The sequence below is a fragment of the Lutra lutra genome, chromosome 4, assembly GCF_902655055.1.
Source record: "Lutra lutra chromosome 4, mLutLut1.2, whole genome shotgun sequence".
Taxonomy (NCBI): domain Eukaryota; kingdom Metazoa; phylum Chordata; class Mammalia; order Carnivora; family Mustelidae; genus Lutra; species Lutra lutra.
Window position 1 is genome coordinate 193,941,858 of NC_062281.1, and position 27,937 is coordinate 193,969,794.

General features: G+C 59.5%; 1 protein-coding gene across 5 annotated transcripts in view; it reads right to left on the minus strand.

Moving 5' to 3' along the window:
* Window positions 1-27,937, minus strand: part of KCNAB2 (potassium voltage-gated channel subfamily A regulatory beta subunit 2) — an 81,089-nt gene that overhangs the window by 40,245 nt on the left and 12,907 nt on the right. The window contains exons 1-3 of one of the 5 annotated variants that reach the window (XM_047726536.1): window positions 18,471-18,635; window positions 10,320-10,448; window positions 9,195-9,236 (exon numbers count right to left, since the gene is read on the minus strand). In XM_047726536.1, the coding sequence (XP_047582492.1) occupies window positions 9,195-9,236; window positions 10,320-10,396 (119 nt within the window). In that variant the 5' untranslated portion in view covers window positions 10,397-10,448; window positions 18,471-18,635. Of the gene's footprint in view, window positions 1-1,638; window positions 2,000-9,194; window positions 9,237-10,319; window positions 10,449-18,470; window positions 18,636-27,937 lie in introns of those variants that run through there. The other 4 variants (XM_047726535.1, XM_047726537.1, XM_047726538.1 and 1 more) reach the window with 4 other exon arrangements.

A 27,937-nucleotide genomic window follows, 5' to 3' on the forward strand; every position in this document is an offset into this window, starting at 1 on the left:
CTCAGCTATGCCGGGCTTGTCTTACTTCCTTAGGTGGTTACTTGCTTTTTCTCTGCTTCCCTGAATGAGGATGTACCGTCCACGAGGGTGGGGGCCCTGTCCATCTTGTTTGTGTGGCATCTGGACCCAACAGACCCGCCTCCCCCTTTTTTAAAGGTTTTACTTATTTATTTGAGAGAGAGACCGAGAGCATGAGAGTGAGAGTGAGCGAGCGGGGTGGGGGGAGGGGCAGAGGGAGAAGCAGACTCCCTGCGGAGCAGGGGGACCAACAAGGGACTCGATCCCAGGACCCCAGGAACGCAACTGAGGCGAAGGCAGACACTCAACCGTCTGAGCCACCCAGGCGCCCCTGGAGCCAAAAGACCCCTAGTAAACATTTGCTGAATTAATGACAAGCATCAGTGACCAGTGCCCCACCCCTGCCCCCCAGTCTCATCTCCCTCTTGAGAAATTTCCACTAGAATTAGGAGCTGCTGGGGCCAAACCAGCTGATACTCTGTCCCTGCTGACAGCTGGATTTAGAACACAAAACCTTAAGAATTCTGCCATCTAATGGACTCACAGCAGAAGTGCCTTGTTTCTTTAAACGGCAACCACACGATCAAACAAACAATGGGCCGCAGGTCCAGACACGAGTCCACGGCGGCATGTTAAAGCCATTGGGCTGGTCTCTGCTCTCCTCCCCAGAAAGCAACCAGACAGCCCCTGGGGCCTGTGTTAGACGGAAGCTGCATCAAAGACGGGATGTCCAATAACATCTGAACTTCAGAGAAACAAGGTTGTAGTATAAGTATGGCCCAAATACTGTGTGGGATATACTTACACTAAAAAAAAAAAAAAAAGTTTATTTGAAATTCAAATTTAACACAGGAACAAAACCGGAGCGCCTGCAATGGATAGATGCAAGCGCCAGCTCTGGGGCTCTCCGGCCACTCCCGGAGGCTCTTAGCCCAGAAAGTGGGCCGACCAGAGCGCTGCCCCAGATGCTGATTTCAAAGACCAGCCAGCTAAACAGAACATCCTTCTGAAGTTCCAAGCAGAGCGAGCCCTCCACGCCTGTCACCTGGAGAACACAGGGGCCTTTGCTGCGGACACGGGCGCAGGGGCGGGCAGCTAATTTCGGAGGCTGCCTGCGGAAAACCGCCCTCCCCGCCCGTGAGGATGGTCCAGCTCACGGTGCGACGAGAGCAGAACACGTCCTTGCTCAAGCACAACCGTACCCAGTCCGGGCCGACGTCTGGTCTGGAGCCAGGACGAGCTTATCAGAGGTGACGAACCGAGAGGCCTTTTCGTGAATCCGTGTCTAGGCAGCCCCCCGTCACTCAGCTGTCCCAGTGACGGCGCAAGAAGGCAAAGGACAACTGTGCACTGAACCCCTGCTGCAAAGCGTTGTCAAGAAACCGCGCTCTTCTCCCGCAGAGTGCACATCAAAGTGGTCACCGTGCTGGTCCTGGAGCGCAGGACGATGCCGGGGAGGACAGACTTTGATTTCCCCTCGCACGTGTCCGCGTGGCCGGACTCTGTGAACGCGCGCCCTCCACCCGGCGTCCCGTCCCGTCACTCGCCGCGCTCCCGCAGCCCCCTCCGGTGGCACCTGCCTGGTCCTGCGCGTCCCGCCCGGCCCGGTGCCGCCCTTACCGGTACTTCATGCCCGTGCGCCGGGCGGTGCAGCCATCCAGGGAGAGGCCGTGCATGCGCAGGAAGCTCTCCATGTTCCTGGCCTGGGCGGCCGCCCGCACCTCCCGCAGCCGCTGCAGCTCCAGCGTGTCCGTCTGGCGCACGGGGTGCAGGGCCCAGTCCGAGTGACACCTGCTGCTCACGCTCCTCAGGCTCTCGCTGTACGTCATGGACAACATGGTCCCGCCCGGCCCGGGGGCTGCCGCTGTCCAGACGGGAAACGCGGGGAGTGGCGATGAGTGAGGTTCGGGGCCACTGCCCCTCCCCCCGCCCGGGTGCCGGTCCGGGGGCTGTGTCCGGGGCAGGGGTGCTGCAGAGACACGTCCTCCGGCCACAGTGGCCACAGCAGGTCTTGGCACCCGCGGCCGGGCCCCGGGAAGTGAACTCCTCCTGACACCAGAGTCTCCGTCCTCGTCCTTGAAGCTGCCCGGCTGGGAATCTGGCTCAGCCCCATCCTCTGCCCTCACCTCCCCGAGACAAGCGCAGGCCAAGCTGCATTCCAGGCGGGAGAAACTCAAAGGGGCTCCAAAAGAAAACAGGGGCAGAGAGCATGCAGAGAGCCCGGCCCCCCACTGCTGAAGGCACCGCGTCACAGTGCTCCCTGGCGGTGTTGCCAAGGTCAAAGCAGGTACTGGGCTGTCTCTGGGGTGATGACGCAGGACGAGCCGGCCCGAGGAAGGCCCTATTCGTTTGTTCACGAGACGCACAAAGGGAGACCCTAGCCACATACGCGTCCTCTGCCCTTAGAAAGTACCGTGGCACCAGCAGATTCCATGGGCTCCATCCTCCACGATAACCGAATATGTCACAAGCCACACATTTTGCCACAGACGGAATGGGATGTGTGTAAGGAGGGGGGTGACAAGAGAGGGACAGAGGTTCCGTGCAGATAGGGAAATGGCCAAGCTGAGATGGGAGGAACCGTTGCTAAACTGTCCTCCTGAGCGAGGACCACACTCTCGGAAACTAGAAACAGCACAGGTGCCCCTCAATGGGGAAACCGGTTACGGAAATGAGAGTCCATCCCTAGAACGGAAATTGGCGCAGCCTTCCGCGAGGCTGGTCTCCATGGACGGATATGTGGTGATTCCTCGGAGACGGAAGTAAAGAAAACACCGGGCAAGCGGGAGAAGCTACCGTCTGTGTTAACGCACGTGCGTGCGTGAGTGAGACGAGGAGGGAGCTGTGGCCGCGCACCCACGGCCTGCAGTATCCGTGGGCAGCAAGGACACAATTGCAGGGGTCGGGGTGCTCTACAACCTGGGGAGCCCCTGCACACCGGACCACAGCCCTCTGCCTGGCTCAGATGCCCACAGGGCGGCCCCAGCATCATCCCCAAGGACGGAAGGTGGGACGGGAGCTGCTAGGTCAGCAGCAGAGCGGGATCCTGGAGCCCAGTCCTGGTGGCTGGACAAATGCGCACGGTCCCCAAGGGGCAGCAAGTTCGAGCATCCCTGGGAGGGGCTGGGAAAGCTGTCCCAGGAGCTGAGGCAGCTGCGAAGGCCTTGGCTCTGTCCCTGAGGGCAGAGGTGCTGCCCTGGGCTAGCCCCCTCCTTGGGTGAGACCCCCGGACCCCAACACTTCACAACTCCCTTTCCTGCTGCGATTTTCCCCCATGGCTGCGCCCTCTCCTGACCGAACAGAGTCTCCTCTAACCGTCTCATTTGTTGTATCTGCTCCCCTGGAGGTCAGGTCCAGGAGGGTGAGGACCTTTCCGTCTGAGGCTCAGTGTCCCCCACAGAGACTGGCCTTCCCTGACGTGTCAACAGCACCTCCCCGACTCTGGCCTGAGGCTCTAAGCAGTGTGCTTTCTGCTGAGGGGGCAAGGTGGGGGCCTCTGGGGCCAGGACTCCCCTTCACCACGGCTCAGAGACACTGGGAGGGGTCTGCAGGGTCCAGGACGGCTGGCATCCCCCAAGGGTTTGGACTAAGGGGATCAGGGATGGTATAGAAGGTAGAGATGTCCTGGGCACGAAAATTCCCATGTTCAGGAGAATCACTCTGGAGGTGGTGGAGAGGCCCACGGCTCCAGGATGGGGGTCATCTTAGGAAATGGGGCCATGGAGGCCCACAGGTAGCAACACAGATCCCCCCTCCCCTCCTGCTGGCCCCTCAGCCCCTCCAAGCATAGCCGGGGGCAGGGCAGCATCGGGCAGCGGCTTTAGAAGTGGCGGTGTGGCCGGCGGCCCGTCCTGCATGGGGCAAAGGCGGACCAGTTCTGGCTTCCCTGGGGGTCCCCGTTCAGAGAAGAGCAGCCTGGTAGGCTGGGGCTACAGCGGTCCTTCCCGAAAAGCAGGACCCACCTCGGACACACACATTCCCAGCCAGGCCGAGATCAATAACCATTAGCTTTCAAGACACTAGCCACGAAAAACCTGGTCTGGTTTGGCTTTGGAAGTCCAGCCAAGGTCCTGGGGCTGGGAGGGTGGTGTGCCTACGCACCCAGGTCCTGGACAGGGGCAGCCCTGTCACCTCCTCAGTGCGACCCATGCAGGCCCCTGATGGCTCGGAGCCTCAGTCTCCCTGTCTGTGAAGTGGGACAAGCAGAGGCTGATTGTACCAGCTGTGCAGACGAGCCTGGTCAGGGGCTGGCGGTGCAGCTGGGAGTCGGCTGCGGGTGGGGAAGTGGCTGCCATCAGTTGGGACACCAATTAGGAAAAGTGGGGTGGAGAGGACAGAGGCCAGAGGGCAGGGCAGGCCCCCGGAGTGGGCACAGGGGAGCACAGGCTTGAATGCTACCAGGGAGTGTTGCCAATACCGAACGTGAGTAGGGAAGGCTGGACAGCAAGAAAGCCGGCATTGGTGGTTGACCCTGGTCTTGCACGGACCACGCATTCCTAACGAGATGGGTGCAGGCAGGCAGGGTACAGCCAGGATTCAGAGGGTGCCCTCTCTGTGGGAGCTGGGGTCCCCTCTGCTTGTGATCTTTCCTTACAGCACACCTCACAGCGACCTTGGGTGTGGGCCTTTGGGTGTCACCTGCAGCACGATGGCGAGTGTCCCCCGGACGCCGGGACTGGCTCTGGCCAGGGGACTCTGAGAGAGGTGGGGTGTGGACAAGCATAGTGGCCTTGGCTGGGGGTGGCAGGGTGAGGACTGGTGCCCACGAGGGCTCACTGTGGGGGAAGAGCTGGGAAATGTTCCTCCTCTCCTCCCAGGGAGGCAAGACCCCACCGAGGAGGATGGACACAGAAGGCACAGAGGTGCTCTGATGGTCTGCCCACGGGAGAGGAGAGTCTGGCCCTCGGGACGTCATGCTGGGGATTATTCCTGGTTTCCTCTTAAGGTGACTGGAACAACCCGCTGGGGTGGCTGGAAGAAGGGGCCTTGGGAAGACAGGGAGGGAGAAGGGAGGGCCCACTGCCGGGGCTCCTGCCTCCGGCCCCTTGCTTTTCAGGGCTCAGGGGCGCATTGACTTTGACCTCGCGTTCTTCCTCCTCCTCACCATCCGGCCCCCCACGCCATCTCAAGAAAACCTAGCCCCTTCCTCAATAGCCATAATGAGTTACAGGCACCCAGATTCTCCCTGGCACCATAGACCACATTTTGCAAATCGATTCTGGTGGAGGGAGGGCTCGGGGGGATTCCCGTGAATGAACATGGAACACCGTGACACGGGAAAGTGAAGGGGAGGCATCGACCTCTTTAAGTCAGCTGGGCCCTCGACCTCCCCCAAGGGCCAACCACCTGGCGTTTCTGAATTGCGTGGTGCGTTTACTGAAAGCCACCACAGCCTGACAGGTGAGGTTCGGAAGGAATCCCGAAGGGCTCTTTTACACGGAGACATGGGTCTTGGTCTTCGAGAAACCAGCGCAAGTTCCGAAAGCGGGAATGCAAGGGGAAAGCTGCATCATTCTGGGGCGCGGCTCGAAAATGCACGGCAGCGCATCCCGGCAAAGCAAAGCCACCTGGCTGGATAGCAGGCAGCGAACCGAGGCCCCAGTGAGTCCCCCACCCCCGACTCTGCTGTCATTCGCGGGAAGCCCCCACAATGCTGAATCCTCGTGGTGAAGCCAGACGCCCAGGTCTCCCTGGGACGGGAAGACAGACGGTCCCCAGCGGGGAGGTCTGGGAGGCAAGCATGCTCAAGCAGCAGAATGCCCATCCCTCCCCTCCTCCCACTGTCACCTTGTAGCTACCTAGGCCTGGTTTCTTCTTCTCCTTTTTTTTTTTTTTTTTTTTTTAAGGTTTTCTGCTTTGAAAAAATATACAGGGTCATCTAATTTCAGATCAGCCAAATTCAGCCCCCATACAGGCTCTCTGTGTCTTCCATTCCTAGGATGGAATGGAACGTTGCTGGTCCCCCAGCAGCAACCCCGAGAAGGCGGCCGTCCCCAGACTCCTGGAGCTGAGGGGCCACTCACCTGCCTTCCTGGCGTCTGCTCCTTAACAGGGACACAGCCTGGTTGACTAGGGCTCACCAGATGCTCTAAGGCTCTGCCCCAGCGGCTGCTTCATTAGCAAGTGTCACCGTCGGACTTAGAAGCAATTGGTGAATGAGACGCGCCCCATGAGGGTCGAGCTTGGAGGCAGGGAGTCCATTAGTCTATTAGGGCGTTTTTAGCTCAGTGAGAAGCTGAATTATTCACGAGCGTATCTTCCCCTAAAAGCCCGGGAAGTGCAGTTCCGCGGTACAGCCTGGCAAGGCCCGCTCCTGGCACGGGGGGCTGGGAGGGGGCACCGAATGGGGTCTGCCCCTTCCCGTGGGCACACTCCCCACCAGCCCTCCACTGCCCCGAGTGCCAGAGACATGGGCCACAGGTGGGGAGCGGCAGGCCGTGCGCTGGTTACCCAAGGCCAGGGCCCGGGGCTCACAGCTCTTCCTACCACATTGTGCAGTATGGGGCTGGGGTCCCCAGAGGATGTGACCACCACTCCTGGGGAAGGGGCTGGGGTCTGGCAAGACCTGTCCTCAGCAATGTAGACAGGTGTCCCTCCTCCCTTCTACTGGGACGTGTCCCGGATTGGTATAACCGATATGGTCAGTACCTATAAATGGCCAGAAGGTTCTGGAAGCCTGCTATTTGAACACCACACTGCCACTCCCTCCAGGAAGGGGCACAGGGACCCTTCCTCACAGCACACGTTCTGACCCGGTTTCGGAAGATGCTTTGAGGCTGAACTCTGGGCTGAAGCCGTGCTGAAGCGTCACGACCCCAGGGGCGCTCCTTCCTTGGAGTGCCAAGAGCTGTGTGGATGTCTCCCACCACAGGTTCTGCCTTCCCGGTATTATTAGTCCTGTGGGTTCTGGTTCTGGGCTAGGTCGCACAGTGGTTCCAGGGCCTCTACCCTTCTTGGTCTCACCTGCCTGAGGTTCTTCTATGGGGGGCCGGGTATATTTTCCCGCCCTCTGACATCTGGTGTCGTCATGAGACTTGCTTTGGCCAGAAGTACGAGCAGGAGGCCCGCGTGCGGCTTCAAACCGTGGGCCTTCAGGGCACGACGTGTGTTGGCTCTTCCTTCAGCGCTTTTGCCTGGAGCAGCCTCTGGTCAAAAAGGACGTGAGGAGGGACACCTGGGCCCCACCTGCGGCTCAGAGCAAACCCAGCGGAGCCCAGCCTGCACGAAACACACGCTTCCTGTTGCAGGGAACCGAGCCTGGAGGTTGGTTGTTACGCGCCGTTTGCCGGGACAGCGGACAGATACAGGGTCTCGCCTCCCTTACAGTCCGTGAGCTGCTGGAGGGCAGGACCTCAAATGTCTCTGCCCTGTGAGGGGAGGGACCACATGCCGACTGACCTCACTCTCTGAGGGCCGCTGAGTCGGGGCCCAGACGACCAGGACGCCCCCTTGGGAGTGGCACCCAGGACATTAAACAAAGGTACCATGTCATGAGAGGTCATCGTCAGAGACCCTGCAAGAGACACCCGAGTGTCTACGAGGAGAAACCACACCGGAGACGCAAAAGGTGGGGCGGCCGGAGTCCGGGGGTGGGGGGACTCGCTGCTGGGAGGCCCGGATGGAGGTCTGCGTGTCTCGGGGGCGGTTCTCCAACAGAGCTTGCCTCGGGGCAGGACAGAGGGTTCCCTGGGAGTGGACAATAGGTTGGATCTGTGGAGCCCTGAGGGCCAGCGAGGGCTGTGGCATCCTCTCTGGCTTCAGCTCTGCGATACCCCACAATTCTCGGCCCCTGCCCTGGGGGCCCCTTCCGGCTGGCAGTCTGGGCTGCCATTCTGCTGCCCGCTATCTCGCTCCTCTCCTCCAGGGTCTTTGGTCTCATTGGTCAAATCCTCCTGGGATGAATGTCTTGTCTATGTTCTGACGTATGCCGCCATCCCACCTACATGATGGCTCACGTGTCATCCCATAAAAGCCTTTGCAAGCCCAAGTTCAGCTCTAACCAGTTCAGGTAAAATCTCATCTTCCGCTCTATTTCAGGTAAAATCTTATCCAGCAAAAATTTCAGTCATGTCTTCGGGGCTCTCTGGAAGGAGTGAGACCCCATGGGAGGCAATGAAGGGGAGGTGAAATTAGCACGAGGACCCAGGCCCACGGCCATGCTCACAGGTGCCGAGGCTGCAGGAGGGGCTGCCGGCCCCAGCACCCAATTCCCCATGCAACGGTGATAACCGGCTCCCGGCTCTGCACCAGCAGGTGGGCATGGCCCTGGGGAGCTGGTCTAGACGGAGACCTCCCAGCTCTGAATGCCGAGGCACACACGACACACCAGGGTTCTGCTCCCGAGAGCCATACCGATTCCCCATAGCCCCGGGGCTGACCTGTGTCGTGCTTAACATTGACACTTTCCCGACAGGAGGAAAACATCCGCTGAAATAAATTCCTGCAGTTACAGACTGCCTGAGAAGCATGCGTCTTTGTGGCGCCCCTCCCCATGCCACAGCTGAGCTGCCCAAAGGAGGAAGGGACTCGCCCGGGAGGACTTTGCTGGCTGACCTGCCTCAGCCTGGGCTGTGAGCCAGGGCCCCTCGAGACCATGTACCTGTGGGGCTCAGCCTTGCACCGAAGAACATGGTGTGCCCATCCACCACCCGGGAGATGCCCCAGAAAATGCCAGCAGGTCCAGCCCCGACCCAGGTCACACGGCGGCCCCACGCCCCCAAGAATGCATTGGCCTTGAACTGCCCCTTTGATCCCAAATCAGCTCAGACCCAAATAGAAGGGTCTGAGCTGGGTTTGCCTCCCACCTTGTTGACCCGGATCACCCAAGAAGCACACACCCGCGACAACAGACATGTGACAACAGATGTGTGACAACAGGCGTGCGGCCTCCGCCGCGGACAAGTGAGAGTGTGAGGCGGATCAGGGTGAGCTCAGCAGGGATCAGGCCATTTGCTCCAATCCAAGCGGATTCCGGAGCGGGGCACACACCAGGATCCCGGCTTCATGGCGTGCATCGGGACATCATGTTACGCGGTGCGGAGGGCACCAGCCGAGGACGCCAGCGCCCGTCTTACTTGCGAGTCTCACCTGCGCCGCGAGCTGGATGGGCACGGCCCTCCCGCCCGCACCCCTGCCTTCCGCGAGCGAGCTGTGGGGGGAGCGGGGGGGCTTGTTACCTGTAGAACTGCAGCTGCCTTTTGGGGCTCCCATACCGAGTACTGCGGACAGCGGTGGAAGACAGAGAAAAAGGAGAGAGAGAGAGAGTCCACAGTGGGCGTTAGCCGCAGGGAGATGCAGGCCCGGGAAGCAGCAGCGACACCCCACAGCCCGCCCACCCAGCTCGGCCGTGCACCCGGGGACAAAGTGCTCAGCGGCAGCGCCACCCAGTGGCACGTGGAGGCAGAAGCCCGGTCTGTTTGGTGGACGCGGGCAGGTTTCCCACGCGGGGCAGGGGCGCGAAGACGAGGTAAACCTCTGAGCGACAGTCTGGGTTTTAACGAAATATGCTCTAGGATGACCGTACAAAACCCTCAAGCCGAGACGTGGCCCGTCCCCCCACACACTGGCGAGACTGCCTGGGACCACAGGGTTCTTTTCAGGATTCTGATCAAGGAGGGACGCCCCCTTTCCCTGTGGGTTCTACGGATACTCGCTCTGGGTCAGGCCCTCACGATTACGGAGGAAGGCCCAACCCATCAAGGGCTCATGGGCCCCTGGGGTCCCACCCGGGCCCATCTTTCGTGACGGCCACGGCTGTCTGGGTCCTGGGCTCCATGCGTGGGGCAGCAGCTGTCATCCGACCAACGCCTTCGTGTTCTCTCCCCGTGGTTCAGCCGGGGCTGCTCTCCACATGGAAAGACCCAGAGCTGGATTTGGAACTGGCTTCCACGGAAGGAAGGCAAGGGTGCCCGGTGAGCCGCTGGCTGCTCCTCCCCCCACCCCCCGATGCAAGGCTCTGAGCCTCCCTCAAAGGAGGCTGCACAAGTTGGGGTGTGTAAGAAAGACACAGAAGCTGGGGAGGGCCCCCCCTCATTTCCAGGCCTGTGCCTCCAACAGAATCCTTCAGAAGAGTCGGGGACTAGTCTCACCCTGGCTTTGCTCCACCAGTACAATCTGGGGTTTTAAAAGCTTCCGTTCCTTCCCTCAGAGAAAGCTTTTGCTGACCTGTACCTCAGAGCCCTGTGGGCCTCCCTTGGTCCTTCCCTCTGGATCCAGGGATGGTGACTGGCCTCGGGGGTCCCTTCTCAGAGGCAAGACCGAGTCTGAGACTGGCCTGGGTGGGTCGGGGGGCAGGGGATCACCTGTAGATCATGCCGGGGGAGCCCGTCTGTCGCAGAGAGAGCCGAGCTGGGGAGCCTGTGGTCGATTCCGGATACATGGGGCTGGCCTCACTGGTCCCAACTTGCTCTCTTCTTCACAGACGGAAGATTCTGGAGGAAAAGCAAAGTAGAGGGGAGGTGGTTCAAAAGACCAATTGGGTTTGCCCTGGAGGCTCTGTGACGGCGAAGGCCCAGTTTGCTGGGCATCTGTATGTCCCTCGTGAGACAGATAGACAGACCAGCCCATGTGGGCTCAGACAAAGCTGATGGTTGGGGTCATCGGCTCTGTAAGGGATTTCTACTCTCCCATCCCTGTGCTTCATGAGGTTCTTCTGACTCCCAGCTGCCTTCCTGAGGTTCTGAGAGCCCTTCTCTGCTGGTCCCAGGGGGCATCGGTGGGCTGAGAACTTTGGACCGTCTCCGCTGTCCCAGGAAGTGGCACCACCGTCCCCCAAACTCATCCTTGATGCTTCAGCTCCCCCCACCCTGGCCCAGGGCTTGCTGGTGTCACTGTTCAGCTTTCAGGAAGGCAGCTGGTCAGATAACCCCAGCTCCTGGGACTCAGGCCCTCCCCCTGGGTGTGACCTCTTCCCGCCCCACAGGTCAGGGCACAGGTGACAGGATATCACTTCTGTGATCAGGCGACACAGACAGTGCCTTCTGTCTGGCTAGCAAACTCCCTCCCTTGCTGGCTCTGAGAAGCAAGCTGCCACAGCTGGAGAGGGCCGTGGGGCCAGGAACGGAGGCCCTCAGCGTAACTGCCCACAGAGAAGGGAATCCTTCAAACCGTGGGGACTTGGAATTCTGAGTTTCCTCCTGCAGTCGAGCCTTCAGATGAGACCATAGTCCTGGCCAAACCCCTTGGCTGCAGGCTTGCGAGGCAGCAGATGTAGCAGAGCCCTAACTGAACTCCTGACCCAGAGAAACCAAGAGTTTTACGTCCCTAAGTTTGCAGGCATATTTTACACAGCAATTGATAATGAATACCGACAGACACATTGGTCCATTTACTGCCCCCCCGCCCAAGCCCCGCTACCCTCAGGGCGAGCCATCATCATCTGTCACTTGAACCACCAGGTCAGTCTCCTGACTGTGCTCCCTGTTTCCCCCTGGCAGCCAGGGGCAATTACTTCTAAAGGAGATTAAGTCATGCACCCCTTTCTTCCCTTCTCCCATAGGCCAAGTGCACACCTGCCACTGGGCCTTTGCACTTACAGTTCCTTTTGCCTGGAATACCCTTCCGACAGACCTTCTCATTATTGGGCCTCCCTGGGGAGCCTGCCTGACTGTCGAGCTCTGGGATTCTCTCCAGGCACCCTGCCTGCTGTCCCATGTGGTCAGCACAAGCTGACCTTCTTGTTATCTGTCCCTGAGTTGTGAGCTTTGACTCTCTCCGGAGGGCCAGCTCCACCAGGACAGAAATTTTGCTGGTTTTGCCACTGTGCCTAGAACAGGGTTTGGAACTCAGTCAGGAATTAACACATGGCTCCCAAAAGAGTGATGGTTCCTGATCCAAAATCACCTTGCCCTGTGCCAATGGGCAAAGGGATGGTCTGGGTTCAAAATACAGCCCCGCTTGCCCCCAGTGGGGCTTCACTGCTGAATGCCCATCTAGAGGGCTTGTTCACCTCACTCTTCCTCCCTCCAGGACAAGGACCTCCGGTCGGCAGGAAGCCTGCTTTCTCTGGACACGCCCCACCCCCTGGCCGGGGCTTCTGTACAAGACACGGGTTCTGTCTCTCTCCTCACCGAGCTCCCCTCTGAGTGAGGGGCGTGCGCATGTGTGTGAACACGCTGGGAAAATGGGGACACAGAATGTAAGCCAGAGTCCCTACAGTCACAGCCTTATGGAAATGACAGAAATGATGGGGTCCATGAAGGTCCCCAAAGTTGTATTCTTTAAAAAAACCTCACTGAGAAAGAAAAGACAAAAGGAAGTGAAAGGACACAGAAATCCTTAAAAGAAATGTGGTGGATTCTTGGGGGATGTTGAATCCAGTCTTTGGGCTTCTCAGGGGACTGCTCACGAGCGGCAAGTGCCCTAACCCAGGCTGCCCTCTCCTGGGCCCTTGTCCGCAGGGCCCTGTCCATCTGTTCCTGGTGGAATGGCTTCGGGCAGACCCTGAAGGCCTCCTGGTCACCTTTCTTTCAAACCCTGGGGTTCCACCAGGGTCACGGTCAACAGATGGACCAGCCTGACCCGAGGCTCAGCACCTTTCCCTCAGAAAGAGTTCGGTCACGCAGCCCCGGGGGCATTGGGTCCCTCAGCTTTGAGGGTGGGCGGGCCTCTCCTTTGTGCCTGTTAGGCGCTCCTGGGGTGTGCTCAGCCAGGTCACTTGGCATGAAACCCAACCATTCCCTGAAGTCCTTAACCATAAGACGGTGGTGGGTTCACTGGTGCACAGCGTGTCTGCTGAGGCCCTACCATGCGCAGGCACTGGAGGCCACCTGTACAACACGGGGCCCTGCCTGCGGGGTCTCAGTCCCCAGCATGGGCACCCAGGGGTGTTGAAATTCCAGACTTCCAGGATCACAGACTCAATCTGAAATCGAGACGGTGGCGGGACCTAGAGTCTCTGACTCCGCAGAGGTGGGGTGCACCCAAGGACCTGCATCTCTGACTAGGCCCCCCCGGGGACGCTGGCGCTTCTGGTCCAGGGACCACACTTTGAGGATGGCGGGTCCTGGAGCAGGAACTGGCGGACAACCAACAACAGAGCCAGTCCGGCCTGCGGCCCATCTCTGTAAACAAGGTGTGTTGCTGGAATTGCCCACTCGGGTCCGAACCGTCCTGCGTCTGTGCCACACAGCAGCGCTGAGCACACCGTCTGGCTTCACTGCCGAAGGTGGCCGAGGCTGGTCGGAGGCTGCTCTCCCCGCTCTCCCGGACGGCGCCTTCCCCAGCACCTCTCAGCTCCGGGCTGAGCTGCTCCCATTCCACCGCTGGAACGGAAGCCACCAGAGGCCAGCTTCCCCCACGGCCGATGTCAGCTCTTGGAACATCCTGTTTCCCCCGCTGCTGCCACCCAGACGACCCCGCCATGGCCACGGCCACGGCGTTCCCCCTGAGCACACACCCCACTCCAGCCCCACTCGAGCACCCCGTCCCTCTGTGGACAGGCACTTGTAACTTCTCTCGTCTTGAAAAGCACACAGCACAGTTGCTTGGATCCGCTTCCTCCTCCAGCTGCCCTATGTCTCCCATCCCACTCGCAGGAAAATCCCTCAGAAGGGTTGTCCTGTCTTGCCTGCAAGTCTCCCTTCTGCCTTCCCCGCTCAGAGGAAGCTGCTCTTGCCAAGGTCACTGTGACCTTTCTATTGCTAAGTCTGGTGGTGCCCACAGTTTGGCTGACCCCCCCCGGGGCTGCTGGGACCCACGCCGTCTGGCCTCTCCTCCTGCCTCCCGTGGCTTCTTCCCACTCTCCTTGGCTTCCCCGGCTCACCTCTCTGACTCTGAGCCTTTTTTCTTTTCCATCTCACGAGGTTCCTCAGACTTCTACCTGTCTTCTGGCTCTGACCTGTGTGGTTGCGCCGGGACCCCTGTGGTTATACCTCCAGACCCCATTGTTCCCCAGACCCCAGACTCCCCAGACTCATCACTTCAACGGTCCTGCGGGCATCTCTCCATCTCCTCCAGGAGAGACCACATGTGCCCGGCGGCCGATCGCAGAGAAGCCCCCATCCTAGCAGGATCCGCCAACCCCAGGCACCATGGAGGGAGGGCGGGAGGGAGGCGGGCGGGCAGGGCTGCCTCGTCCTCAAAAGGGCAGTTCTGGACAAAGGCTTCAGAAACCACCCGAGAGCCGGCTGGGCCCAGAAGGGACAACTGGCTCAGAGGATGGGCTATGGGTCTGCACTTGGGTTCCCCTGTCCCCAGCACTTCCGCTTGGTCTGTGTGTGACCCTGAGCAAGCCACCTGGGTCATTTCTCGGAGAAATCCAAGCACAGAGCCTCACGAACGCCGGCCCGTACTTCCTCACAGGAGAGAGAGAAGAGGACACGAAAATGCTTGGTGCTCCGGAGGGAGGATGCTGGGTAAATCCTAGCTCTCCGTCATTGTGGGAAGGGCGGCTGGCAATGGTGACTCGGCACTGGGGGCCCCACCTGTGGGCACGGCTGCTCTCGGCTCACTCTTCTGAAAACTTGCAAACGTCACGAAAGTTGTGAAGAATGAGCACAGCTCCCACCCCGTCCTTGCATGGTCGGCATTTTGTCTCGTTGGCATGCCTTCCCCTGACCTCTCCTCTTCTCTCCCGCACTCGCTCACATGCACACACACGCACGCTCCTATAGTCACACGTGCTTTAGCCAAAGGAGATGAGCAGCGACAACGTGTCAGTCAGCTCCAGCCTCAGCCTCTGCCAGGGACGGATGCGCCCCGGACCACTCTGCCGGTCCAGAGAGGACAGCTGCACGCGCGAGGGCTGCCTGGCCTGGACTGGGCACCACCGGCCGCTGTGGGACACAGACCTGCCACCAGGACCGTTACATGGAAGGTGACTTTGCCCTCCTGGGGGCACGTTCTGCTGGCTTTAACCTCAGGGCCACCCTCATCACAGGAAGACAGACTCTGGTGAGCTGTGAGGGGGACTTCCAGTCACTGAAGAGGCCTCCCGCTGTCTCCCTACCGTAGGGTCAGGAGCACAAGAAAACTAGGGCGGCAGAACCTTCCTTGAGCCAGACTTCCTGGTGTGAAGTTAGCACTTTGAGCCTTGGGTGACTTTCTAACATGAAACCTGCCCAGGGCCACCATGCACAGGCCTGTCCTCCTCCAGGGCTGGTCTGATGACAAGCCCACCCTGTCAGGTGCCCTGAGGAGGCCACTCCAGGTGTCAGGCAGGGAGGCGAGGCCCAGGTGGGTTCGGATCTGGCGGATGACCACGGGCAAATCTTCCCACCTCCCTAAGCGTCCATTTCTCCATCTGTGAAACAGGATGAGGGGGGTCAGGCAGGATCCGACGTGCCCACCGGCGGGGGCGCACTGTGGGGGCCACGGGCTGGGGTCTTCCTGTGTCTGGTCCTGGCGGAGGGCAGGTGCTGGCCCAGGGCCCAGGATGTCTGCACCACGGGCACAGGCGAGTGCAGCTGTCCCTGCACAGACGTGCCCCAGCCTGCTCCCAGGTGGGGGTTTCACCTTCCAGAAAAGCACTGTTTAGGGTCCTTGGACTTGCTACCACATCTGCTTTCCCTTGCTGCCTCTCCGCTGCGTTCTCAGGGGCTGCTGCTCTCTTCCACGTTCCCAGAAAAAGGCGAGTCTCTGGTGGGTGTGACCGGCCACACACAGCCACCACTCGGTGTCCAGACGGGCACTGTCTTCCCTGGGCCCTCTGCGGCTGCTCCCAATTCCTGATCATCTTGGAAACTCGGAGGTTCTGGAAGGCTCGTCCACATAGAGCTAAGGTCTTACGAATTACAACACTGTAGGAGTTCTCCTTGCTATGTGCCATGGGTCACACGGGAAACAACGAAGATTTCTCACGCGGTTTTGCAAAGTCAGGAATTGGGGGTTGCCCTGGCCGGGCAGGTCTGGCTCGGGGGGCTCTCTTACGGTTGTGGCTGGGCTGGGGTGTTAAGAGGTCTCACACACACAGAGGTGAGCAGGGGCCCCCTCCTCACCACCTGGATCTCTCACGCTAAGGCTGATGGCCTCGCCCGGAGGGAGGGGTTGAGAGAGAGAAGCTGGGGCTTCTCGAAAGCTGGAAATCCTTCCCGCCAAAGCCCGGGAGTTCCGCTATGACTACCGCGTGGCAGGAAACAGCCACCTGTCACGGGGCTGAAGCTGCAGGAGCCATGCAGCCGGCGCGCCCCGCTGAGAGGCAGGAAGGGGCGTAACCGCTCAAAACCGCCAGATCCAGAAGGGAGCTTGCGCAACACACCCTTCCTCTCCGTCCCACACGCAGGGTGCCGCCAGCCGAAACCCCAGTCCTCCCCCAGGCACAGGAGGGAGTGCTGCCACCGAAGGCCTGAGTCTGAGTGCACAGGGGGATCGCCTCTGGCTGTGGGGTCACCTTTGGGAGTCAGCAGAGAGGCCAGGTCACTGCAGGGGTGGCCCTGGGCCGCTGGGGGGGGGGCCCGGAGGGGGCAGTGGGGAGATCCACCGGCCCCTTCCTGGGGAGCATCAACGAATCGTGCTCAGATTCAGGTGGGGGGCAGGGAGAGCAGTGACTAATTACTATAGGCAGGCCGCCACGGCCAGGACCCCCTCCTCCTTGCTGCAGAGACACCCCCATCTCTCCTCCAAGTCCTGAGCCGGGGGACCTGTCAACAGTGTGGACATCACATGGTCGGACAGCAGGAGAGGCACTGGGACCAAGCCACGGAGTTCCCGTTAGAATTTCTTGGAAAGGGGCGCCTGACAGTCGTTACCTGTCTGCCTTTGGCTCAGGTCCTGATCCCAGCGTCCCGGGATTGAGCCCCACATCTGGCTTCCTGCTCGGCAGGGAGCCTGCTTCTCCCTCTCCCACTCTCCCTGCTTGTATTCTCTCTCTCACTGTGTCTCTTTGTCAAATAAATGAATAAAATCTTAAAAAAAAAAGATTATAAAAAAAAAACTCCTTGAAAAGACGGCAGACTAGAATTTTTCAGTCTTCTCAAAGCAACATTCCAACGCTTGTCCCCTGATGACAAACAGGCCAGCCCAGCACCGGGCTCGGCTCAGGCCTACACTCTTGCAGGCAGAGGCCCCATTCGTGTCTCATTAGTGCCACAATTAAAAAACAACATCATGGCCCCCAAATTCCAACTTTCCCAAAGCAACACTGAAATGCCTCTCCCCCCATGCAGCCCACCCAGATCCACACCCATGTCTCGTGCACCTGCCAGCGGAGCGGCTCCCGCTGAAGCAGAAGCCTTCGGGGTGTGCACACGGATGGGGGCCTGCCAGGCTCCATGGCCAAAAGCCCCCAGTCTTGGGAACAACCACCTTCGCTCCCCAAGAGGACATGGAAGCTGCGACCATGGGCGCAGTGGCACCCCGGCTCCATCCTGAGCCTGTGAACCACGAATGGAACAGCGCCCTCCCCGGGTGCCTGGGCGGAGGGAGCCTACGAGCTGCGGCCAGTCAGGGCAAGACGCAGGAAACAAGCCCTGGGTGCTCTGGGCTCCGGCGTCTCTGCAGCCACAGGCCTGTCCTCCGTCATTCATTGAGCAAAGCCCTGTAGCCCTCCCGGTCCGCCTTGGGACGCTCACGGGCCCTCCTGCCGCCTCCGTCCCGCCACCCTGAACTCCCACCATGACCACACCCTGCACCCATATCCTGTCCTGGCAGGAAACTGGAAAAGAGAGCCAGTGGGGGAGGGGGGATGCTCTCCAGAAGGGACTCGGCTTCTGGGTAGGGAGGAAGCCCCTTCAGCCGCAGGAAGCTCCCTGACCAGCCCTGCCCTCCTTCCCCGCATGGTGACCGCTATCCCTCCAAGACAGAGCTTCATAGGGTCCTCCAGCTGCTCTCCCCTTTGCCCTCTGCCTTCCGCTCTGCAGGAGAGAGGGGTGGGGACCCATTAACTTATTTTTAAGGCAGGGACCCTCACTTCTGCCTGGGAAACTACATTCCACTCTGAGGTGGGAGATCCCTGGCCGGGGGCTCAGGGGACAGCAGGTGGGCAGGGATCCCTCCAGGAGTCTGCAGGGGTTGCGTGACAGCTGGTGGCACCCCTCCCCCAACGGCGGGACAGAGGTGGCCCCACAGTGCTTCTGATCTCCAGGCGGCTCCTGTCTTGCTGCTCCAGGGATGAAAGCAGACGCCAGCAGCTCCCAGCAGAGCTGTCTCGGTTCGACACCTCTGCTGGGTGCCAGCCCGTGATGCTACCCGCACCCCCCCGCCTGCCCTAGCAGCCGCTTGGTTGTGGGGGGCCTGCCGTGTCCCCGGGCTGGGAGGACGCCTGTAGCTGCTCGGCCTGAGCTGCTGCGACAGATGGCCACATGGGCTCCGCCTGGGTCCAGCCGGGCCTCTGCAGGGACAGCTTCCCTCCCAGCGGCAGCCAGGCCTGTGCCGGCGTGGGGCCCAGGGGGGCTGCTTGGCCTGATTACCCCGGGGCTGTCAGGGGAGCTCTAAGCCCTGCTCAGGGAGCTGACGTGCCCACCCCCTCGAGCACAAAACCCACTCAGGGAACAGGATCCCTGAAACCCCCCAGGTACCTGCTCCTGAGATAAGACCATTTTCGAGCACGAGGCGAGGCGCGGGACCGCAGGGCGAACCAGGAAGTCGGTGGCAGCGCGTGTGGGAGGATGCCTGGCAAGCCGGGGGGGCCCCCGGAGGTGCTGGGGTGTGGCCTCCACTCACAGGCGTGCCGGAGGGAGGCCCCCCGACACCCCAACCTTCTTGATGGTACAGCGACTTCTCGGGGGGAAAGGGCAGGGGCTGTGAGAAGGGGAAGCACACGGGCATGTCTCCTCCCTCTGGAACATGAGGTGGACACCCATAGGCTAGTAGTGGGGCCCTTTCTCAGGGAGGGAGAGGGACAGATGTGCAGCCAGCCCTGGTGATGTCACAGGGGTCCTGCTTCTTGGCCCCAGCTTTCTGCCAGTGCCGGGCTGTAGGCCTTTCACCTGCGTCCCCAAGCCCTCCAAGAGGTCCTGCTGCTCCCCTCAGTCTACAGATGATGACATGGAGGGTCAACGGTCAGGCCCATGGCTAGAATTCAAACCAGGGCGGATAGACTCCAGAGCTCTGCTCTGAGCCCTGTGGGGCTCTGCCTCACCCGTCTCCTCTCCTAGGTCCCAACGCCGTGCCAGGATACGCAGCAGGTGCCCGTGAGTGGTGTGTGGGTGGGGCGGCCTGGGAGGTCAGCTGGGAGGGGACCATCTCCCTCCAGCCTCTGCCTGCTCTGCTCTTCCTTCCCAGGGAGGACCCTCAGCTGGAGGAGAGTGAGGCCAACGCAGGACCTAGACGGAGCAGTCCCCCTCCCCCTGTGCTCTGCTGAGGTGCAGCCCCAGTCAGCCCCTTACCCACGGTCCTGGGGAGAGGAGCGGGCTCCCTCTTCCCTAGGGGTGGGCGCAGGGCTGTAAGTCTCGGCAGGGAGTCAGCCAGCTTGGCCTGTGTGCAGCAGATCGGGGGTGCTGCTAAGGGTCCCCAGCAGGTTTAAGACAGACGAGATGATGTGGAAGAGAAGAGAGAAGGGAGGAGTCATCAGCTCGGGGCGCTTGGTCATACCACCCCGAACGCACCGGGTCTCGTGTGGTCTCGGAAGCGAAGCAGGGTTGGGCAGGGCTGTACTTGCATGGGAGACACTCAGTTCTTAAATCACAGATCAGGGGCGCCTGGGTGGCTCAGTGGGTTAAGCCTCTGCCTTCGGCTCAGGTCATGATCCCAGGGTCCTGGGATCGAGCCTTGCATCGGGTTCTCTGCTCAGCAGGGAGCCTGCTTCCTCCTCTCTCTGCCTGCCTCTCTGCCTGCTTGTGATCTCTCTCAAATAAATAAAATCTAAAAACAAAACATAACAAAACACAGATCTCCCGCCAGCAGGCGAACGTGGAACTTCCCGAATGACAGGCACATCTGCAGCCTCACCGCTTCTAGACACAGGGAAGCCGCCTCACAGCTCAGTGTCATCCCCGGCCCTCAGTGTCTGTCCCATCTGTACCTCAGACGTTTAAGGCAGAGGACAACGAAATAGGGGCAGCCTTAGACATGCCCACTGAGTCCAGGAGCGGCTCCTCTCTGGGCCGATGAATCTGAGCCCCACATTCAAGCCGGATCGATGAACACGGCGATAGGGTTGCCAACGGGCCCGACCACCACTTGTGAGCCTCGCTTCCTGAACTGCCTTCCAGCGAGGGGGGCCTGGGACAGTCCACTGGCAGAGCCCTGGAGGGTGGGGCTTCCAGGAAAGGTTTGCTTTCCTGATGGGAAGGGGTAGAGTCTTCTAGAACATTCTATCCCATGGAGGAGGCTGCCAACCAGGTTCTGCCTCCATTTGCAGCAGGAGTAATGTTGGAGGCTCGGGGGAGCCTCTGGCAGGATTGGGGGGCAGGAGGTGGCACCACAAAGGCCCTAGTGGGATACCATCCCCTGCGACTCAACCACGGAACAACATCGAAACCGGACGGGTCCTGGGAGCACCAAAAATACTCTCCCGTGAAGGGGAAGCCTCACAGTGGTCCTGGGTACTTCCGCAACGTAAGGGGCAGGTGCTGCCTTGATTTAACTGGTGTTCCTTCGGGGCAGAACCCTGGAGGGAGGCAGGTTCCCCAGGGGTAGCAGAATGGGTCTCTTGCATCCCAGACTCTCCCAGTGTCAGGGGCGGAGGCTCAGGTCTAGGGTGATGGAGACTCGGGTTCCCTTTGCGAGATCCCCACGCTGGTGTTCCCGAAAATCTCCACCTACGGGGAACTCCCAGCAGACGAGTCCCCTGGGACAACTCAAATGATGGAAAAGATCCTTTTTGTGTTGATTTGAAATCGCTGTCCTTGTAACTAGACCCACTAGGCCCACTTCTGCTCCCTGGAGACGAAGAAACGCAGTGTCTGTGACTCACGGCAGACACACCTGGCATCCCTCACCTGGCACATCTTTCGTTGTTTCCCCACGAGGCTTCTGACTTCATAAATGTAATTGGGGCCAACATCATGGCACATGCTTGGCCATCACACAGAACCCTCACAGAACCTTAAAGGCGGCTGGGCGACTCCATCGTGCTGGCGAGGACACTGGGCCCAAGTCCGCTGGTGGGCAAGTGCAAGGGCAGAGATGGGATGCTTGAGGGTCTGACTTCAGAGCCTGGGCACTTAACGGGCCATCCTGGGTATGGCCTCTTTCTGGAACATCAACTCCAAGGTCATGTCCTTCAGTTTGCTCTGCTGACATCCTTCGGGATCATCCGAACGGAGCGGGCTCCCTCCAGGAGAGAAGCGTGTGCCCTCAAGGCACATGGAACCGAGAGAAGCATCTGGGCTGTGGTCAGCAGTGAGGGAGGAGAGGAGGCCCCCTCCTTGCTCTGGGACAGGGTTTGGCAAGGCTCTGTGGGCCCAATCCGGCCCATCACCTGGGTTTGCGTGGCCTGTGAGCTCCGAGTGGTTTTCATGTTTTTAAATGGGTTGGAAGAAAAACAAAGGAAGAATATTTCATGGGAATGGAAATTATATAAAATTCGGATTTCAGTGTCCATAAATAAAGCTTTACTGGCACAGAGCCACAGTCATTTGTTGTCTTGGTCTGTTCTGGCTGCCATAACAAGATGCCAGGGACTGGCCAGGGGGTGGAGGCAAGAGACAGCTCTTTCTCGCAGTCCTGGAAGCTGGAATTCCAAGATCAAGGTGCAGGACGTTCAGGGCCTGAGTCCTGGTCCCCAGCCAGGCCTCTTGCTGTGTCCTTGGATGGTAGACAGTGAGCTTGCTGGGGTCTCACCAGCATCTTATAAGGGCATTGGTCCCATCAGGGGGCCCCACCTTCACGACCTCATTGAATCCTAATCACCTCCCAAAGGCTCTGCCTCCAGATACCACCACACTAGGGTGGGGGGCGGGTTGCTTAACACATGAATTCAACACTGCATTTGTCCATGAATGCTTTCACGCCATGTGGCAGAGCAGGGGAGTTTCGACAGAGACTGTGTCACCTGCAGTCCTGAAATGTTTGCTCTCCAGACCTTTGTAGAGAAGATTTGCAGAGCCCGGACCCAGACACAGGGAAAGGGACCCCCCTGCCCAGTGCAAGGTCCCTCAGGGCCCTGCGTGCTCTCTTTCCATAGTGGGGTATGAGTCTAGTTGTGTGATGCAAACACGCCTGCCCGAACCTTGTTCCTCACCTTAGAGAACCCAACCTAATTATTGCAGAATCTTTTTTTTTTCCTTCCCCAAACAACACCTCTAAAACCTAAGCCAACATCAGCACAAACACAGCGCCTAACAAAACCCTGCCACCGACGGTTGGCTGTAGGCGGACGGGCCTCTTGCCCAGGGTGCTCGAGCATATGATGAAAAGCGTCTAGGGTGGGAGACCACAAGCGCGGGCAGCTCGGGGCCAGAGAGCCCGTATTTTAGGCTTGGTGGGCCAGCCGGTCTGTCTTTGCAAAGCTGTGCGAAGGCAACTAGCGATAGTATGTGAATGAATGGGAAAGCTGTGTTCTGATAAAACTTTATTTATAAAAACAGGTGGTGGGCTGGAGCGGTTTGTAAAACTCTGATCTGTGACATTAAAAAAAAAGGTGGCATTCTCCATGATGAAATCAAGACAAAAGGTATGGACCCTCGCGAGGTCTACGGCACTGGCAGCTCGGCTTTGCAGGGAGCTGGGGCCCACCCTTCTGTGGGCACATTCTGGGTCAGGAAGGGCAGACTCGACCCCGTGGCCTGGCCCACTGCTCAGGGGGGGGGGGGTGCCAAGGGGAGGACGCCCAGAGGCCCTGTGTGCCTGGAGCCATTATCTGCCTTTGACTTTGCCCGGAATTCTCATCTATCATCGGATCGCAGGCCTGATTAATCTGTTCCGGAATAAACATGGGAAGCCGGGCTCCCGGCCGCTCTCTGTGATGCCGCTCGCCAGGGACAGCTGGCCGAGGGACGCGGGCTGCTGCCTCCTATGCTGTACTATTTTTGGTGACTCTTTTTGCCTCATTTATTTTTGATTTGAGTTGCTCATACAGGCTGTACGTTCTCTCTCTCGCTCCTGCGCTGAAATGAAATACGTTTAGTATTTTTAAACCCTGCTTGTGTTGCCTCATGATGAGCGCAGATGGGCCGATGCACCTGCAGAGTGGCCTCCACAGTGACGCGGCCTGCCCTCTCGCTCCGGCCCTCGGCCTCTGTCTCGTGACAGCAGCAGGACAGAGACGCCACTCTTCACTCTCTTGGACACGGTGACCCGTCCTGTCCTGGGGAAAAGGCTGGGACCTTCAGGGTCCTGCCCTGAAGCTGGACTTGGAATGGAAGGGGTCCAGGGACATCCAAGGGTCGTCTTGGTGGTGTGGGTACAAGAAGCCACCTGAGCAGCAGTCCCGGGCCACATCACTTCATGGTGACCAGTGAGAGCTGTGGGTGACTCAGGGCTTTCTTGCATTCATTCACTCAGTCTCAGCCCCCCGCCCCGGGAGGGTGGTACCATATGGCTAGCCAGTGATGCCAGCTGAGGAAACTGAGGCCGGGGCATCTCAGCGGGCCTGCCCCCAGTCACCCAGGAAGTAGCAGTAGTGGGAATGCCTCCTCTCAAACAGCCCTGCGCAGCCACCAGCAGGGAGGGGCAACCAGAGGCCTTCTCCAGAGAGCCAGCTCACAGATCCTTTCCAAGGTTTCTGGGCGGCGGGGTTAGGAGGACCAGGGAGCAGCCTAAGGTAGGGGCAGGGCTCCCATCAGGAGGCCACAGAACGATCCAGTTGCGAGCCGGAGAGCCCCGGGCCAAGGTGGAGGAGGCAGCCAGTGGCTGGGGGAGTCGGGAGGTCAAGACCGAAAGTCTGGCTGGAGGGTAGATGTGTGTGTGCGGTGGTCCTGGGTTCCTGGAGAAGAGGCGCCAGTTCCCAAGCTGGGGGAAGTGGTGGGAGCAGCAGGTTGGGGGAGTCCTGGAGCTGCACGCTGGTGGCATTGGCTCCAAGGTGCCCACGGACAACCAGGTGAGAGGCTGATGGTGTTCCACTCCTGTGGCTCCTTCCCAGGCCTGGGCCAGAGCAGTTTCCTGTCTTCTACCACAGGTCCTTTGTACATGTGGTCCCTCCACCAGGGATGCTCTTCCTTTGTGTCTCTGCTCCAAAGTCACATTTCTAGGAACATGGTCCTGGAGACTCTCTCCAAAGTGTCCTGTCCATCATGCCAGCACACGGTTTCCTTCAGAGCTCGTGACTGCCCCCCAAATAGACGTGGAGCCCCCATTGGTGGGAGTAGGTGGAAGCCCTTGTGTTGGGATAGGGCCTTTGCCGAATGAATGTGTCATGCAGCCCTGGACAGGTGGTGCTTTCCTTCTCATCAACACAGACTCCTCCGGAGGCTGAGCCAGGCAGAGCGGTGAGGGGCAGAGGGAGCAGGTCATCTTGCGGCGGCTGCTCCGGGGGAGAGGAAGGATCAGGGGCCTCCTCCAAGGGCCTGCACCGTGAGCCAGGCTGGCCCGCATGGGCCCTGATTGGGATCTCCAGCTCGAGCCTGACTCAGGTGTCCACCAGGTCTGGAGACCCCAGCAAGACCACGCCAGGTTCCTGAAGCATGTGGACAGGCAGGCACCTCAGAGGCATGCACACACGTGCATAGAGACCAGTGTACACACATACGTGCACACACACTTTGTTACCGGTACTGCCATCACCTGCACCACCTCCCCCTGCGCCTCCATCACCTGCACCACCTCCCCCTGCGCCTCCATCACCTGCACCACCTCCCCCTGCACCACCTCCCCCTGTGCCTCCTCCACCTGCACCACCTCCCCCTGCACCACCTCCCCCTGCACCACCTCCCCCTGCACCTCCTCCGCCTGCGCCTCCATCACGTGCGCCTCCATCACCTGCACCACCTCCCCCTGTGCCTCCATCACCTGCACCACCTCCCCCTGCACCACCTCCCCCTGTACCACCTCCCCCTGCACCTCCTCCGCCTGCGCCTCCATCACCTGCACCACCTCCCCCTGCACCACCTCCCCCTGCACCACCTCCACCTGCACCTCCTCCCCCTGCGCCTCCTCCACCGGCACTACCTCTCCCTGCACCACCTCCCCCTGCACCACCTCCACCTGCACCTCCTCCCCCTGAGCCTCCTCCACCTGCACCTCCTCCCCCTGCGCCTCCTCCACCCCAGCCTGGCTCTTCCTCCACGCGCTCTTGCTTTCTGTGTTCTACTCATGGAAACTTCCCCCGAAAGACCTCCAGGGCAGGTCTTTGGCCCCCTCTGAGCTTCGGCCCCCACGAGCCCCACAGCTGGCTGTGCCTCCCCGTCTCTCTGCCTGTGGCCCAGGTTCATCCTCTCAGTTGTCTGTTGGCTCTGCCCACCTGGGTATCCCTGGAACATTCCCTCTCTTGCCCATTCCCGTTGCTGCTCTTTGGAGTTCCTGCCTGGATTACAGCCATCTACCTGTCACCAGAGTCCCATTCCTACTGCTCACCCATGGGTCTATCTCAAAAGCCCACAGTGGCTGCCCGGGGCCTTCAGCATCAGGTCCAAGCCCCTCAGCTCAGCATGCTGAACCACTCATAGCCAGCCCTGTCTCCTTTTCCAGCTTCTCTTCTCTGGGTCTCCTGCACACCTGATCTGGGGCCTGCCTGCAACTTTTTCCTGGAAACTGGATCTTGGGCCCACTGCCTGCATTTTCCCCCTAACACCTGACCTTGGGTACACCTGCCTGTCTCTTCCCTCATGCCCATGGCAGCCCTGTCCGTGTTCCTGCTGTTGCCTTGGGGGATGGCTACATTTCCCCATCTGCCTGGGTCTTCACCAGCCTCAGGGTCTAATGCAGAGGCCAGATCCCAGGCCTAGACAGATCGCCCCACAGTATTTTCAGAGTTACCCTGGAGGTGGGAGACAGTGAGGAGGGAGTTTGCACTTTCCATTCCTAACTCCTATTACCATCTGCATCTTCTTAAAAAAATATATTTATTTATTTATTTTAGAGAGAGAGAGAGACAGAGACAGAGAGAGAGCATGAGTGGGGGGGGGGGAGAGAAAGAGAATCTCCAGCAGACTTCATGTTAAGCCTGGAGTCTGACATGGGGCTCAATCTCATGGTGCCGAGGTCATGACCTGAGCCTTAATCTAGAGCTGGACACTTAACTGCTTGAGCCACTCAGGTGCCTCCCATCTGTACTTTATAAGGGACCTGCCTAGAGTCCCATAACTCAGGGGCAGAGAGCTAGGACAGGTCTGTCCAACTGCAAAGCCAACAGTTGGAATGCAACCTCGTGCCATTTTGCTCCAGAAACCACCATGATTTCTGTAGCTTTCTCGTTTAAGCCTTCAACACTTGAATGCCAGCCCAGCCTCTGGACACCCTCTCCCAACTGCCCCCACCCCCAGCCTAAATCCAAGGAGGGAATAAACATACAGGGCTGAAGCCCCAAGGCCTTCCATTTCTCATATTCACCTGAGCAGCCCCTGTGAACATGAACAGCCTGCCTGGGGCCAGGCAGATGGGGATTTCTGGAGCGGGAGGGACAGGAGCCACGCCCTTGGCTCGTCAGAAGAAAAGCAAAGGCTCACCCCATAGCCCCTCAGGCATGGATGTGCCTGGTCCCACAGGAGATGGTTCTTGAACCCAATATCTACTTACTTGTCTTCTAGGCACCTCTGAATGAGGACGAATAATGCTGCATTTCTCTTTGTTACAGGTGCAGCAAGGAAGCTTCATTCCAAAAGAAGCTTATTTAAGAAAGTAACTTCAACTGACTAAAAGAAAAAACATAAACTCAGAAATAGGGCTGGTAGTGTGCACGCACGACCCAAATCCAAAGATGGAAGGCCAGTGACCACAGCGTGGGAAATCTTGCTGAAGGCAGACAGACAGACAAAGAGCAGAGTGTGGGAGTGTGTCCTTGACAACCTGGCAAGATCTCACCCCAGCAATCCCAGGAAAAGGCGGGAAGACTACAGAGCAGAACCCCAGGGCAAATGTCCATCACACAGTTGTTGCTTTCCTTTGAAACTAATTTTACATCCCCTTTTGTGGAAGGGCATCAGGGTTTCCTCTTTTAGGAAGTGTATCAAGAGAATCTGGGGAGAGACCAGAACCCCAGTGGACGGTATGTTCCAGGCCATCCCTGGTAGGACGCTCTGGGGGGCAGGGTATCTAGGCATGGGAAGCACACATGAAGGGATGTGTGTGCGTACGCACACGGGCACATAAGCAGGCACACCCGCGGGCCCACATGCAGGCCCACTGTACCTACCGGCCAAGTGGCCCCCTAGTCTGCTGTCACTTACATACATCGAGATGCTGGTGAAGACCAGATGCTCTCCCCGACTCAGGCCAGGTGAGCGGTGCTGAGCTTCCTACGTGCGGAAGGCACTGCTGTCCCAGGCTACCCCTCGGGCAGCCTCTTGTTGCTCTAAGAAGCAGATGCCAACGGGGGAGGTGAAAGCCAAGAGTCCCAGACCCCCATGGGGGTGCTGGGGGGCCGGAAGGTCTGGAGAGCCACACAATACCACCTAGACCCTTGGGCTTATCTTCAGGGGATGCGAACATCCAGCTACAGCACATTCCAAACCAAGTCAGAGAGCATGTCCCATACTTCTGGAGAGGGCATGGGGGCTGGACCAGTTCCTACATCCCCAGGGTGGCAGTGTACCCAGAGGCACTTTTGCTGTCTTCCCTCGGGCCCTGGCCACGGCCAAGTTCCTGTCTTTACAGCTCTTCCCTCAGCCCCTCCCAAAGGAATTGGCAGGGCTGCCCCAGTGCCTCCCTCTGGTCAAGGCCACAAGCACCTCCCCACTGGCAACCCAAGGCCTGAGCCCCCAAGGGGCCGCCCCTCCTCCATGGCTCAAGGGGAGATTAGGGTCACACGCAGTGTGACACATGGGCAGGAGCCTTTCTTGCCCCAGTGGGTCTGGTCCTTCAGAGGGAAGAGGTTCTTACAGATCAGGAATAGGGAGTGAGGAGGATCTGTCCCTGGTGCTGGCCTGGGGCTGGGGGTGCGGCCTCCTGCAGCAGGACTAGACTAGCAGAGCATTTCCCTTGTGAACCCCAAGCCCTGCCCTTCACA